General features: G+C 58.1%; 2 protein-coding genes across 2 annotated transcripts in view; one reads left to right on the top strand and one right to left on the bottom strand.

Annotated features, from left to right (window-relative positions):
- The first annotated feature begins 730 nt into the window (after window positions 1–730).
- LOC149860264 (uncharacterized) lies at window positions 731–1,980 on the top strand. Its single transcript, XM_090056224.1, has 2 exons — window positions 731–867; window positions 1,078–1,980. The coding sequence occupies exon 2, from the start codon at window positions 1,089–1,091 to the stop codon at window positions 1,842–1,844; it is 756 nt and encodes a 251-aa protein (XP_089912350.1). The 5' UTR covers window positions 731–867; window positions 1,078–1,088; the 3' UTR covers window positions 1,845–1,980.
- Window positions 1,981–4,694: 2,714 nt separating this feature from the next.
- PPP1R37 (protein phosphatase 1 regulatory subunit 37) overlaps window positions 4,695–15,427 on the bottom strand; it is a 71,086-nt gene continuing 60,353 nt past the window's right edge. Inside the window, exons 12-14 of the mRNA XM_090056082.1 lie at window positions 14,353–15,295; window positions 11,357–11,447; window positions 4,695–10,052 (exon numbers count right to left, since the gene is read on the bottom strand). Of these exons, the coding sequence (XP_089912208.1) occupies window positions 11,365–11,447; window positions 14,353–15,295 (1,026 nt within the window). The 3' untranslated portion in view covers window positions 4,695–10,052; window positions 11,357–11,364. The remainder of the gene's footprint in view (window positions 10,053–11,356; window positions 11,448–14,352; window positions 15,296–15,427) is intronic.

Below are 15,427 nucleotides of genomic sequence, written 5' to 3'. Positions count from 1 at the left end.
TCTGGCCTCTGCTTTCCTGCGGGCCCAGCTTGCTGGCCTGGCATTTTCCACAGCACCAAAGGCCTGGGGGGCCCGGCAGAGCTGCAGCTGGCTCTGAAGCCCGGTGCCCTGCTCGTGCGTAGCTTGACCCCGGTGCTCTAAGCGCTCGGGGCAGAGGACAGCAGCCCCCACGCTCGCTCCAGCTTGCGGAGCTGGGCGAGGGGCTGCTGCTGCACCCGCCTGCAAGCCCAGCAGCAATGTGGCGACGAGGGGCTAGGCTGGAAACAGGCGTGGCGCTGCCGCAGGGCCCCGCCGCCCGGCCGAGAGAGCTGGAGGCAGAGCTGGCCGAGCTCGGATTCCTAGCGCCGCACCCGGCCCTCCCCGGCTCTCCCGGCGGCCGCGAGGCCCGGCCCGGCCCGGCCCGGCCCGGAGGCGCAGCTCCCCCCGTCGCACCAGGCGCTCGGCCCCGGCCTTGCGGAGGGCGGAGCCGGCGCCGGATCCTCGCCCTCGGCCCGGCGAAGAGGGTGGCGGCTCGCCGGCCCCTCGCACCGCCGGGCCCTGCCGGCCTGGACGAGGCTGCCCCGTGGGCCCGCGCGTTGGCGGAGCGGCCGTGGCTCCCTGCGCGGGTCGTGCTGTAGCAGTCCCATGAAAGCACGGACTCGACGTCTCAGCGCCTGACCCGGCGGGGGGGCTGCGGTGTGCGAGGCCGTGCACTGCGGGCGTGCAGTGGGGGGCACTGCCCCGAGCCGGATCCCGCCCACGCCGCTCCCCGGGCCCGCGGGGGTTAATACCATCGAGTCCTGGAGCCGCGGCGGCCTAGAGCGGCCGGCAGAACTTCCGGTCCGCCCAGCCCGGGTCCGGCCGCTGCCGCCAGGCCCAGAGGCAGCGGTGAGTGGCGGCGGGGTGCGGGGCGGACTTCCCTCCCGTGCAATGCCGCCGGCCGCGCCCCGCCCGGGTCCCGCGGACAAGGCGGCAGGGAGGAGGCGGGACCGGCCCACCCCCCCCGCGCCTCCGCCTCTGCCCGGGGCCGGAGGCAGAGGCTGCCCCGGAGCAGCGCGGCTGACGGCGCCCCCGGCCTTGTTGTCCCTTCGCCGGCAGGTGCCGGGACCATGAGCGGGAGCGAGGAGGACGCGCCCCCGCCGGCGGGCTCCAAGGAGGCCGAGCCCGAGCCCGAGCCGCCCCCGGCCCGCCCCGGGAAGCCGGCGCCGGGCCGGGCCGAGGCGGGCAGCGCGTGCGGGGAGTGCGGGAAGGCGTTCGGGCGCAAGTCGCACCTGGCGCGGCACCAGCGCGCGCACCAGCGGCAGCGCCCGGCCGCCTGCGCGGACTGCGGCAAGCGCTTCGCCCGCAGCTCCACGCTGGCCGAGCACCGGCGCGTGCACACGGGCGAGAAGCCCTTCGCCTGCGCGGCCTGCGGCAAGCGCTTCGCCCAGAGCTCGCACCTGCTCACGCACCAGCGCATCCACACGGGCGAGAAGCCCTACGGCTGCGCCATCTGCGGCAAGCGCTTCCACCAGAACTCGCACCTGGTCACGCACCGCCGCACCCACACCGGCGAGAAGCCCTACCAGTGCCCCCAGTGCTGCGAGCGCTTCAGCCGCAGCTACACGCTGGCCCGGCACCAGCGCAGCCACACGGGCGAGCGCCCCTACGCCTGCCCGGACTGCGGCAAGGCCTTCGGCCTCAGCTCCACGCTGGCCAGCCACCGCCGCACCCACACCGGCGAGAAGCCCTACCGCTGCGCGCGCTGCGGCAAGAGCTTCACCCGCAGCTCCACGCTGGCGCAGCACCAGCGCACCCACGCCAGCGACAAGCTGTACACCTGCCCCTGCTGCAACAAGGTGGCCTGCGCCAGCCTCTTCTTCTGAGTGCAGCCGTTGCCAGCAGAGAGCAGCAGGAGGAAGGACCCCCTTCTGCTGGGAGAGCTGGTGTGCACTGGGGCTTTGCTGCCTGCCCCCACTTCCCCCGAGGCTCACGGGTCTGTCCGGGTGGAGGGGCCTGTGTGCTGCGCGCTGGGCGCGACCTGGCATAACCCACGTGGGAAGAGGACTTAGGAGCCGAGGGGCCGGGTTTGTGAAGGGCTGCGGGTGCTGAGCTTCTACTGCTGCCTGCCAGCACGAGCGAGATCCTAAATACTTTCAGTTGGCCACAGCCGAAGAGCAGCTTGGAGCCTGCAGCAGGCGCCCTGTATGGGCTGTGCTGCTCCGACGAGGGCCTGCAGGGCTGTGTTTGCTGTGGGCCCCTGGACCGCTGGGGCTGGGTTCCTCCGGTCCCGCAGGGCGTCTTCCCACCTGGGTGGCTGTAGCTGCAGCTCCGCCAGCACCAGTGTTGCTGCTGCAGGGCGCCTACAACAACACAGATGGAGCAGTGCACTGCTGCAGCTTCAGAGCCCAGGGCCCCACGCCTTGGAGCAGACCTGCCTGCGAAGGACTGAGCAGCTCCCACAGGAGGGGCTTCAGCTTGAGGCTTCCAGTGGTCACTGGGTTACATCAGAGGTGCTGAGCTGGGGTGTGGCACGGTGCATGCAGCCATCAGCGAGGGTCTGCGTGCCGGGAGTGTGACATCCTCTGTGCCCGCAGACGACAGACAGGCACCAGCTCAGCCGGGTGCTGGCCCTGGACAGACAGCAGCCAGGGAAACAGCACAGACCCTCCAGCCTTCCAGAGCAGCATGGCCACCGAGCTGGCGCTGCAGGGAGCAGCACAGCGACGAGCCGTGGGACCAGGTCTGCTGTGGGCTAGGACAGCCGGCCAAGGGGACCAGGTGTTGAGGAGCTCCCGAACTGCTGTAGCAGAATCCTGCCGAGGTTTTGCAGCGGGAGCTGGGAAAATGCCCTGCTAGAGCAGGAAGAGGTGCCTCCCACCTGCCCTCTGGGAAGGGGCAGCACATCCAGGAGGTGATGGGTGCCTAGGAGGACGGGCAAGGCTGGGGCCTCCATCCCTGATGAACAATAAATGAGTTAACATCTTGCTTGGTCGGTGATTAAGAAGGTACCCTCACCCCTCGTCAGCTCTTTGCAGCACGGTGGGGGCAGGGGTCATGGGCTCAGACACAGGGGCCGCCTTGTTGGTGTCTGGGCAGGGAGGGCATCATCGTCCTCCTTGAGGAACAGCAAACCCCATGTGGGCAGGCACTGGCTAAGCACCACAGTGCCTCAGTGCGGCAGGGGGACACCATGGCTGCTGGGCAGGGCAGACTGGCAGCTCCTGCAGTGCCATGGGCCTCTCCCCAGGCTGGACTGCCCCCATCCCCTCCTTTCTAGCTTTGCACCCACCTCTGCAGCTCTTGGGTTCCAGGAGGCAGCAGCAGCCTCCCCCAGTTCCTCTTGGTCTCAGCTCAGGAGCCCCCAGCCTCGTGCAGCTGTAGACTCGCATGGTGATGGCTGGAGACTGGGCCCCTCCGGGCTGTGGGTCAGCCCCAGCACAGATGCTCCCCTCAGGACTGTGCCCTGCAGCTGCTGGGCTCTGGGGGCTTCCTAGGAGCAGTGCTGGTGGCACCAGGGCATGGGGACCCCGCACTGGGCAGTGTTAGCCCAGCTGCACAGCTTCCCCATTGCACCAGAGAGACCAAGCAAGGCCCCATCATTACCATCCCTTCGCAGGGCCCAGAGCACATGGGCCAGCTCCAGCCCTAGACAGTCAGAGGATGGGGGAGACCCAGGTTCAGCTCTGCCCTCTACCTCCAGGTGTGGAACCTCCCTCCCAGGCTCCTAGGACAGCATCCAGACCCCCGCTGCCCTGGGGACACAGGCGTTAGCAGGGTCGGAGGTCTGGGATCATGGGCTTGCTCTGAGGGAAGCGTATAAAGCCCCTGGAGCAGGGAACGCTTCGCTGGTACGAGGCACCTGGGGCAGCAGGCCAGACAGTCCTGCCTGCTTCCCCCCAGCCCCTGATCCACGAAGGGCAGAGCAGAGCTGGAAGCATGGAGTGGAGACAGAGGCTAGAAACCCTTCAGGACCAGGCTGGCCTGAAGCCCAGGCCCCAGCACTGGAACAAAGCAGGGAAGAGTTTCCAAACTGGCTGGAAGAAGGTGGCTTCTGTGCAGAGCTCCCCGACTCCTGAGGGAGGGCTGGGCCCAACCTGGCCTGCCACAGCTCCCCTAGGCGCAGCCGCTCAGCTCGGCACGTGCACCAAGCTCCCCCGGGGCCGGCGGCAGAGGGAGACGCTGCCCAGAGCAGCTCCATGGATCTGGACGAGGCCCCTGCGCCAGGGCTGGGGCTGGTTCTAGCTGAGGGTACGGCTGGACACGGACCCTTGCGGAACATCCCCTTTGCCTTCCCCTGTCAGAGCCTGGGCATCCCCCCGCGCTGCTGTCCGCAGGACCCAGGGCTCACAGGGAGCAAGAGCAGGGCCGGGGGAAGTCAAGGGGTCCCAGCTGTGGAGGTAATGGAGCCAGGATCTGGCTCTGCCAACAGCCAGCTCCTGGGGCCTGGGGCTGCCACCCACCCGCACAGGAGATGAGGACAGAGGCTCCTCTGGGAAGTCCTCCCCAGGGCACAAAATGGCTGAGCTGGGGCAGCGCCAGCAGCCCATTTCCCCATTCACAACCTCAGCCTAACCAGGGGTCACCCCTGCTCATCCTCTGCACATGTGGACAGGGGCACCCACAAACTGCCATACATGTGCAGCCTCAAGGAAGGGAGGCAAGAAGCCTGCATCAGGCACCCCACAGGGACCCTCCGTGGATGGGGAAGAGGAAGTGGCCAGGGGCAGCTCAGACTAAATTAGGAAATCCTTTATTTCAAACCAAGAGTATTACAATAAGTCCATGAATGCGTAAAACACACGTACAAATCCTCTTGGGTTTGATAACAGAGCAGGTACTAGCCTGGACACGCCTTCCCAATCAACAGAAAAGGAATATATCAACTCATAATCCCCACGTGCCAGGAGACAGATGTCAACAGTCTGTTCAAGGCAGGTTACAATGGACACACATGGTCTGCCGGTACCTAAACCACCACCAGCGAGGCTCTGGGAGCATATCTGGGCAACCAGGCTTTGCCCCAGCGTAGGCAGGGGTAATGCGACTGCTCCCAGCTTGGCAGTGGGGCAGGATGAGGGTTATTCCCTACCAGCTCCTGGTCCCAGCTCCCCTCTCTGTCGTGCCACAGTTACTGACCTGCCACCCTCCACCCTGCGATCCCTGGTGCACTCCACCCTGGAGGACAGGTTATGGAAGTGCTGGTCCATAGTACAGTGCACCGTGGTGGCATGCAGGAAGACTGTATTCCCCTATTCTTCCTTAATGAAGAGGGTGGGGGTGGACACAAGACAGGCCCTAGCAAGCTCCTGGAGGTCTGTGCTGTCCTGGGTTAGTTTTCACCTGGGTTCTCACAGATTCAATGCAACGTGCCTTCCCCACTGAGACCCTGCAAAGATGGATGGAGCGTGGGACTCTCAAGAGTCCCAAGCTGAGGTGGCTGGTACCCCCGGGACCCCTGCAGAAAGCCCTCAGGCCCTACAGTGACTGGACCCCACATCCAGTGGTCTCACAGCTGGAGTTTGGAAGTGGAGCACCCCAAGAAAAAGGGGCTGATCTTCAGAGACCAGGCATGCTCCCGGCCCTTACTGCAGGCAAGGGCCATGATCTGACCAGGAAGGTAAGTGCCAGGTGGGGGGACTGATCCCTGGATGGAAGCCTCTTACAGCGACTCCCTGCAGGAAGAGGCCATGGGTTTCCCAAAGCCCTGCTTGGGTTCAAGCACTAGCCCAGGGACTGAAGAGGTGGTGCCAGACAAAGGCCAGGAACAGGCCCAGCAGCTGTCCCAGGGCCAGTGCTGCTGTTTCAGAGAGCCCGCAAGAGCTGAGATGCTGCTGTGATTTCAGGGTGGCCCCGAGATGACGTGGAAAACACGTCTCGCCCGTGCCCTCCAAGATGTTCTTGAGGTGACAGCAAGGAACATGCAGGCTGTTGCTAGTGCTGCCCCGGCACATCAAGCAGCATGGCTGGCAGCACCCAAGCTGCACCACGCACAGCCAAGCCCTTTTACAGCAGCTGCCTTCCACATGGCAATGAACCCAGAAGAGCGTTTAGCCCATCGTTCCATCTCAGCGCAGATGCTTAAGTCTCCCTGCCCCTGGCTGTGCGGCGATTCCCGTCTAGTCACCACAGAAGGATGTGACCATGTAGGGTCAAGGCTGGCAGCTGCCAGGAAGCAGAGAACTGCCTCCAGGACGTTCCCTAGACAAGAAAATGGATGACAAAGCAACACGAGGGAAGTTTGGATCCAGCTCCAAAGGTGTCCTACAAAAACAGACAAAGAGGCTGGTGTTATGTAGAAGTACAGATCAACTCCTATTACCCCTGAAGGGCAATGGCTGACGGCATGGCTTCATTCACAGACAGCCCAATCCTTGCTAGGTGACTGCTTCTCACTTGTGACCTGTATCGCATCTCCTGTGGGCAAGAGCATCTGCATCCAGCTGTCCAACGTCATTAACTGGGTCGGATGCTGGATGTTTTCAACTCAATGGACGCACCTGGTTTTCCACATGCAGGAAATGAGAGCCCCCAGCTGCTGGCTCCATACCGTCAGGTGCTCAGGCTGGTTTCAGAAATCCTGAGGAGTGTGGGTCTGAACTAGTCTGATGTCATGGCTGTGTCTTCGCTGTGCAGCTGTAGTAGTGTTCGTTCGAGGGCTGCGGCCTCCTCATTGGCAGGTTCAACTTGCCTCTGGGGTGGACATTTGACAGCAGCTGCCCTGCACCTGGGGACCTTGCCTTTCAGCCTCTCCTTTTCTTGGGACAGCAGCACAGACACTGGAAAGCCCAGCTCCATCTGCGAGGGCAGCACATACAGCATGCAGTCAAAGAGGTTTCTGCTGGAAGCGTTTGCCACAGTCCTTCTGAAGCAAGCTGGAGGCTGCCAGCACTGCCAGACCCTGGCTTCTCCCCCAGCAGGCACAGGTCAGGAGCAGCATAAGGAGGGGAGAGGGGCACAAATGTGTTCTAAGATGTTTAGGCCCTAGCCTGTCACCAAGAGCCTAGAGACTGGTCGAACAGCTGGTCCTTGTCAGCACCCCCAGTCGGGAAGTTCCGTGGGACCTGCGACATTCCCGCATCTCCCTTGTGCAAGTAATCCCTTGGTATGGACTTGCTTCTTGGAAGCAATGAGAAGGGTTTCCAAAGCCCCCGGGTGCTCTAGGAGCACTGTCCTGCTGCCAGGCACCAGGTGGGACGCTTCAGAAGTGCCCAAGTGACACAGTAGCAGGGGTCCTGTCCTCAGGTACTCTGATGCTCAGCCAGTTTGCTTTGCCGGGTTTTGTGCGTCAAAACGAGCAGCAGAAACCCAGGAAGGTTTTGAATAGGGCTCTTGTGGAAGCGGGGCTCAGACAGAGATTGTGCTATTGCACTCAAGCCCGCAGGCACCCCACCACGCTCCAAGTGCTCCTTGACACCTTTGCCTCCCCACAACAGCCAGAGACCTGCACAGGTACCACAAAAGGGCGTTGCTCCAGCTCTTGCAATAGCTCACGTCATCTTCTCCGCCACGGAGGCAGCAAACAACAGAGGCAGGTACCAAACAGATGGAGGAGTCTGCGATGAATGCAGCACTCATTTAATAGAAAAGTGTTAACAAAATACACAACAGAAAGGAATCATGATGAACGTTAGCAAACAAATCACCATCCTCCGTACGTAGTGTCAATGCAGCAAGCTCCCAATGTGATTCGGTTTCAGTGCATGAAGAGCTTGCGGTTCTGCCTCTCCAGCCTGGATTCCATGCAGTGAAGTGCCCTCACAGCTCCCTGATAGATTTATTGCACTTAAGAAAAAGAAGCTTAAGTTCTCCCCAGCAGCAGCCCTCGGCAGGCTACTCCTCCGGTCAGTTCACGTGTTAAATTACAGACTAGTACCGTTATCTCTGCCAGAGATCTCTTCACAGCAGGGTGCTGCCCCCAACAGAAACAGCGCTCCCCTGCTCTTAACTGGGGCAGGCTGCTGTTCCTCACGGATCCAAAACAAGGCAGGCAGGACCGATTCGATCCTGCTCAGGCCTCTTGCTAGCAAGTACAGCAGTGGTCCAATCCTGCATGACGCATGTCAGGCAGACTGTGTACGAACACGTCCTGCTACACAATAAAAAAAAATTACTGCATAATTATTTCCCTTCGGTGATTGTTCCTCTTGTATGTGCTGTGCTCTAGTGAAGCCCACTGCCTACCACCCGTGTCCCCTCAGAGCAGCTGGGCCCTCGCCGGCCCCTCTTCCTGGCAAGGGGAGCAGGAAGCACTCTCTGTTCATCTGGACCAAGACGCAACAAGGTGCTTCACATCCTGGCTTCCACCACAGCAGCGACTTCGGAGTGCCGGCCTGTCCAGCACCACATCCCATGGGACAGGACACGTTTCACACTCCCCCGTGCCAACATGTTTGTCCAGCAAGATCATGAGAGCCCTGGGACGTCTCGAGCCCCTCCCTGAGAAATTTAACCCCTTTTCCAAACAACCCAACTCCTTCCCTTGGCATGAAGAGTAAAGGAAAGGCACCTCTCTCAGTAAGTCTGCAACAAAACGGTCCGGCAGCCAGCCTACGGGATGGAGCACAGTCCAGCGGGCTTCAGCAGGAATTGAAACATATCCAAAAAGAAAGACTTTGGTCAAGGGGCAGGCGCGGTTCTCTGAAGTGAGGCTTTACAGAGTCAAAGGGATGGCTGACCAGCTAAGGGAAGTTACTTAGTCCCAAAAGTAACATTCTTGTTTATCTGTTACCTCAATTCTCCCCTGGAGCCTCCCCATGGCCAAGGGCATGCGGGTCAAAGCCCCACACAGAGGGAGGGCAGAAACTTGAATGAGGCAATCCCCGAATTCCTTTAGCGTGTCATGCTACAGCGGATCCAGCTGCTGCTCTGCCCTGGTGCCCCTGCTCCACAGTAGACTGCTGGGCGAGTCTTCAAAAAGGAGAGGACCGTGTCTTCTGGAGCACGTCCATCCCCATCCCCCTCCTGTTCACACTGACAGTTCTGTGCTATATGGCTTTGAAAAACCTTGCAGAAGGGCCCATTTACCTTTGTTTGAAGGTTTCACAGTCAGGAAGTTGAACTACTCTGCACCACAGTGACTCCTTTCCCACTGGTGATGCTCCTTGACGGTAACAACTCTGCCTATCGGTGTCACTGTCATCCAAAAATTCCAGCACAGGGGCAGGGAGCTTCCCGAAATGTAGGTCTGCAAGGGCATGCACACAGAGGAGCTGTGTCACTGTGGAGGTCTGCGCATGGCTTGCAAGGGAGAGGACTTTTGACGGTGTTTGATAGCAGAGCATTCCAGCCTAGGAGGAGTTCCAAAAAGGTGGTGGGTTGGACTAAGACAGCTGCTGTTGTCTACATTACATCCTGTTCAGTACTTTGCAAGCTCGTGATAAATACATATGGAAAGAGGGGCTTTAAAATAAATAACCATTATGGCTGCAAATGCAGCCCGTCTTGGACAGTCTGGTTAGCGATACCAGTTTCTCAACAGCTTGTCAGTGCCCTTCTTTTGGGGATGCTGTCGTGTGCAATGGTTCCCCTTTTGGGTTTCCATGTGAACCAGAGGACAGTTCTTGCAAGCCGTCCTTCTGAAACATGGGGCACTTTTAGTGTATGGAAAGCAAACCCAGGCCTGACCTACAAAGCACCGGGTTGCAAATCTCCCATCGGACCGAGGAAGCTATTCCTATCCGTTGCCCACTCGTGGGTCTCTCCCCTCTCAGGAACAGTGGTGATTCCAGAGGAACACAGACAGAAAAGCGCAGTGTCAGATAGTGTCAGAGAATGAAATCGTAGGTGCCACCGGCATCAAGTGCCACAGCTCACATTGGAGTCCAGCCAGGAAACTGCTCTTGGTCAGATTCTTATCTGCTCTCCTTCCCTTCCCAAATCACCCTGAAGGTCTCAGAGCCCTTCCTCACAGGAAAGATGGATCAAGAGTGCAGGAGAGTGTCTAGGGCAGGAAATATCACAATTGTTTGGAAAAAAATAACCTCTGTGCTGCAGAGCAAGGTTTTTCTTAATCACGTGGAGTGGGGAAGGAATAAAGCTACACAGGCATTTCCCAGGGCAATCTCAGCTCAATGCAGAACGACCCAGAGGATCTGCAAGAGAGGAGAAAACTGAGTCAGAATGAGAGCAATCCGGCATCACGTCCAGTAGCACCAACACTGCGTATTCCCCAGAACCGTGCCAACGGTCCCTGTGGACCGTGACCACAATGAAACAGTCAGCCCCAGAGGGAAGGGCCATGCCAACTCCCACAGTTACCAACCAGCTCACGCCCTGAGGCAAAAGGCTTCTTTTCCTTAGAGAATGTTCATCTTAACTGCACTCCACATCCAGGCATTGGACCAGCTACCGCTCTGCCCAAACCTTGCTCAGCTCACACAGGCTTCTTATCCCCCCTCAGTCACGTGCTTAACAGACAGCTGGCCAAGCAGACATTCCCCCCGCATCTGTCTGAGAACAGATGCACATGGACCTCTTGAGTATGGCTCCTCTTAGGAAACCTTCCTGAAGCAAAACCACAAGCAGCACCTAGATGCTATGTACCCTGCACTTGGTAACCTTTGTGCTTGGGTCTGAACACAGCAGCTGCTCAGTAACGTTGGCATCCAAAGCTCTGGAGAAAATGTCTACCCACTACTGAAGTACACTGCTCTGGTGAGTTCAGAGTGCAGCACATGCACGCGTCAGAGGCACCTAGGACACAGGGATCTCACGTGCTTCTGAGCACATGGGCACAAGCTTTAGACATGGAGCACGCTGTGCTTCAGAACAAAGCACTGCCACCGGCTTCACGTCCAGTCGCTCTGCACCCTCCCCCTCCCCACTGCCGAATCTGCCGCTGGCTTTCTTGCGTCCGGGGGCAAGGCCCCGCACAGTCGGATTTGCCTTGGGCTCCATACCCTGCTCGGACAGTCTTTGGGAAGGGGTTACTTTTATCTCGGCACATCTGAAAAGCCTCCCCACTTCCTCCAGGGGTCTGGACCCACTGCAGCCGTGCTGCCTGCTGATTTCAAAACCAAATGTTACGCGTGGAGTACTGATCTACGACCCACAGAACGGCTTGGGAAGAAGAGCTCTGCTGTTAGAAATGCCTCCAGACCCATACACATGTCTTACAGTGCATGTGCACGAGGGGGCAGTCTTGTCACATTATCACATATTGGTTTCTGTAGGGAAAATGCTTTGAGTGTGCACAAGGCTAGTGCCAGTCCAGTCCAGAGATGCTTGACACGGCACCAACCCAACACAGATACTGCAATGATCTTGGTGACCAGGAGTCTGTAGAGATCCTGGAGTGGGGAGGAGGAATCTCTTCACTTTGGTATGGCAACAACAGCTTGTGCAGACTCCAGCTTCCTTGCACCCTGCCCCAGGACTAAAAGCAAAGCCTCCTTACCTAAAGTGTCACAGTGGCTCCTGCCCGGTCTCCTGACTCGCTTCTAGGAGCAATTCCTCCAGCTCCTTCTCATTCTTGGAGCAGTTGAGTTCTGAAAACACACACAGGGAAAGTCAGTAACCAGTGGCCATAAGAACCATTTGCTGCAAGCTCTCCCCAGCTGTGCAAGGAAGAAAGCCTAGCAAGTTCCATGCCACACGCATTGAGACAGGGGCTCCCAGACTCAGTGTTCAAAGGTTACGTACAGTTACCGCCAATCACTACTGGAAATTTGGAAAGAGATTCTAGCCACCAGAGGATGGAGGATTTGAAGCCACCTTGCAGCCAGTCCTAGGGAGAAGAAACCCAGCCAGCGCCCATGTGAAGCTCCATCTAATGCATCTACTGAAGGTATTACAGGGTGCGTTTGCTTCAGCAGCATGGGACCCAACTTCCAGCCTGGTCTCCCTTACAACAAACCAGAGCTATCCATGGGCCAGCACTTGGAACAGGTACCATTCATCCAACAGGGCAGCAGAGCTCTTAGGCTCCCAGGTATTCGCACCAGCGTCTCCAGCATGGGGATTTCTACAGCCTGGATCTAGCTTGTTCCTTAGCCCTGGGTCAGGACGTCCGTTCGCAGCTGCTATCCCAAAGGACACCTTTTCCTCTGTGCACACGTGGCTCTCCCCCCACAACACCTCCTGAATCCAGCATCAGGGAAAGCTTCAACCCCAGGAAATCTGTACAGTGCTTCCAAAGGGACTTGGATCTGTGGGCCCAGCTCACTCCCAAGCCTCTCCTGCTTCTCCTCCAGGTTGGGCACGTTGCCTCTTCACCCAAGAATCAGACAGGTCAACTCCTGCCATGTGGCTGCTGGTGTGAGGAGGCCACATCATGCTCTTTGCCCAGGTCTTTAGCAGGGGTACCTGGAGGCTGGGACCTGGAGGGTGGAATGGGCTGGCCTGTTAGTCTCACATCATGTGGGCCATGAAAACAACTGAAATTCGATCCTTTCTGTACCTGGAGCCCCCAGCACCTTCTCTGGTCCGACGTGTGTGGGACGCAGCTGTCTTATGTCAAGTACTCAAGGTAAAGAACACACAGAAAGCCAACAGGGAGCTAAGCAACAAGACACTTGCAGGCAGCGAGGCCAGAGGGGCCAAGAGGCCATGTTTTTGTCACTGAAAAGGGTCACGTCACATCAGTTCATCTCAGACGGCCAACCTCCTTCCAGGGGACCTGCCTCATGCCTCTGCTAACTCGGGATGGGGAGTGCAGCCCACACTAGGACTCAACGAGGGGGTTAATACTCTTTAAAAACAAGGAAGAATTAGCAGCTTTTTAAGGGCAAAGAGACTTTTTGATTCCCTGGCTCAGCTCCTGCATAGCACCAGCCGGAGAAGGTCCCTTGGGCATCCAGCGCCACACTCCAGAGCCCACCAAGGCACAACAGTGACAAGGTGGCAGATCTGCATGCCAGTCACCAATGCGATGCTGTGGCAAGAAGGGCAAATGTCCTCCGGGGATGCACTGAGCAGCACGTCCTTCGCCAGACCTGAAGGTCACTCCTCCCTGTGGCTCTGTGCCAGGGACGCTGCAGTGGAGCACCGTGCCTAGCTGTGGGCACCGCACTGAGTAAACAAGCTACAAGGACTGTTTGCACAGCTTTCACCTGCTGAAAGGCCCAGAATTATTTCCTCAGGAGACAAACAGTTCCAAACATCTGTGGGTAACTCGCAAGCAGAAAAACTGACTTCCCCTCCCGCTATGCCGGTCATCCCAACAGGGAGCAGGAACAAGCCACATGAACATCAGCTGCCTGGTCACCTGATACGGAGCTGATAGTTTTACCAGTAAATGTTTGTCACTCCAACCATGCATCAAGTCCCCACAGATAAATGAATGCTTAAAACAATCTATCTGGTCAGCTACCCCACCCGTGGGACAGCCAGCTCAGCTGCCGAACAAACAAGCTCCCACTGTCTCCTCCAAAGCTGTCAGAAGGCAGGGCCGATGGGTACCTTGATCGACTAGCTAGATGAGATGCATATGGAGCACAAGCTCTCATGAACCCAAGTTCACTTCATCAGATGCTGCGAGAGGTCAGGCTAAAGGAACAATCACTGAAAACACGACGCTGCAGGTGACAGCAAGCGGCACCGTCTGTGAAGCTCACGCACCCTTACCCTGAAGCATACAAGCTACCAAGTTCAGCGTGTCTGCTCAGGACAGTGTTTCCATAACTGAGACAATGAGGTTTTTCACCAGAAGCATCTCATCTGACATGCATACAGTGAGTTTTGCTACTTCCCCTGGAGTCAGTATCTCCCATGCTGAACAAACCGTCTCCACCATCAGTGGAAGAGTCATCAGCAGACGAGTTATTACAGGAAAAAAAAAAGGAAAAAAAGCTTGAGCTCTCATCAGCTGGCTGCTCCCGGCCTTCTTAGCAATGCACTGGAAAAGGTGCATGTCCTTTTCGGTAGGTCAGAAATGGGGCGAGAGCACCATCTAGGAGATGCCCTTCCCTGGGCAGAGCTAACAAGCCCCTCCTGTTGCACAGCAAGGTGCGCACCGTAAAGCAAGCAGCAGCCGCATGGACGACCACACAGGACACTCAGCCACTGCTGCCCCAGGAGCGGCCAGCTCCACCCAGACCAGCATCAGGCTACTCCCATTGAGGTCTGGCCATATTAGCATGGGGGTAAGTGCTCTGGCCAGTCACTCTCACTGGTGACTTCCACACAGGATGTGGACGTGCTGTAGAGCTCCAAAAATAGTTCAGGGGCTGGGGCACAGGACTGATAAGGGAAGGCTGAGGGAACTGGGCTTACTGAGTCTGAAGAGAAGACTGAGAGGGGACTGGAGCCCTGGAGTCTGCCACTGCCCCCTAGGAGAGGCTTGTAACCCCGGCTGTTCCCCTGTCTTAGAGAACGAACTGCGAAAACAGGGGTCAGAGGGAACTCGCCTTTGCAGACCCCAGCTCAGCTCGCAGGACTGAAGAGCGCTCTTACCATGCTCCACGGCACAGCTCCCCATTTTTCCGTCGCCACCGGAGGATGCATCTGGTAGTGCATGAACAAACTCTGTCTTGAGCCCATTGGGAAGCAGGGTGTCCAGGACAGTGCTCTCGCACTGCCCAGGGGAGACCCGCTCTGAGCCAGCTCCAGAGCTTCCGCACAACACGGCATTTTCCAAGTTGGCTGCTAGCTTGGAAACTGTCCCATTTGCCTGCGAGTCCAAGAACTCAGTTTTTGCCAGCAGGATCTGGGCTATGGGCTTAGCAGGCTTCACCAGGTTCTCCTGGCTTGTAGTGTTCTCACCCAGCTTTTCTGGCAGACTTTCCACCCGTGTCACCACGAAGATCTTATGGCCTCGGCCTGGGCTGGAAACAGAAATCCTCCTCTCGTTCCCTTGAGACTGAGTGTGTGCTGGGGTCCCTGGGTTGCTCCCCACACCTTTGGGGTCACATGGCGTTTCTTCTGCAGTGTTTGAAGGGGGCACTCTGCCCCCTGAGCTAAGAGTTTCCTCAGTTTTCTCAGGAGAAAGTGGCGTTTGAGGTGAGTACGCTACGTAATCAGAACCCTTTGGGCTCTCTGGTTTACTAAGATCTTTAGTCACCAACCCAATCTCTACCTCCTCGTCTGTGTCAGAGTCCGAATACGTCACTCCATCTTTGTCGCTGTTTGCTGCCTCATCTGCATCCCCGTTCTCTTTGGACATCAACGTCTCCGCAACTTCTTCTCCCTCTTCCGGCGGGGGTGACGTGCTGTCAGACTGACAGTTGGGCACTAATCCCTCCTCGACAGGCTCAGTAACGGTAATCTCCGGCATAGAAGCAGATTGCTGCAATTTCTGTTCTTTCTCCTCTTTCTCTTTGGCCAGAATGAAGTTGCGCTTGCAGCCGTTCTGGATTTCAGCTAAGAGAGCCCTCTGGGTTTCAATAAAGCTCTTCACCTGTCAGGTAGAGAAAAACCACTGTTGAAACTGCAGCTGGTGGTAAAATGATGCATGCAGCAATATTCACACCTCTCCCCATGCAGGGCTTAGAATCCTTTGACCCCCTGGTTTGCTGCAAAATGTGCTCTA

This window comes from Crocodylus siamensis, chromosome 6 (genome assembly GCF_052110815.1).
Source record: "Crocodylus siamensis isolate JL-2025a chromosome 6, ASM5211081v1, whole genome shotgun sequence".
In the NCBI taxonomy this organism is placed as follows: Eukaryota; Metazoa; Chordata; order Crocodylia; family Crocodylidae; genus Crocodylus; species Crocodylus siamensis.
Note: the sequence above shows the minus strand (reverse complement) of the source record. Positions and strands in the feature narration are given on the sequence as shown.

Bases quoted from the DNA above. Each gene is read 5' to 3' on its own strand.
- LOC149860264 (XM_090056224.1), top strand. From the start codon at position 1,089: ATGAGCGGGAGCGAGGAGGACGCGCCCCCGCCGGCGGGCTCCAAGGAG.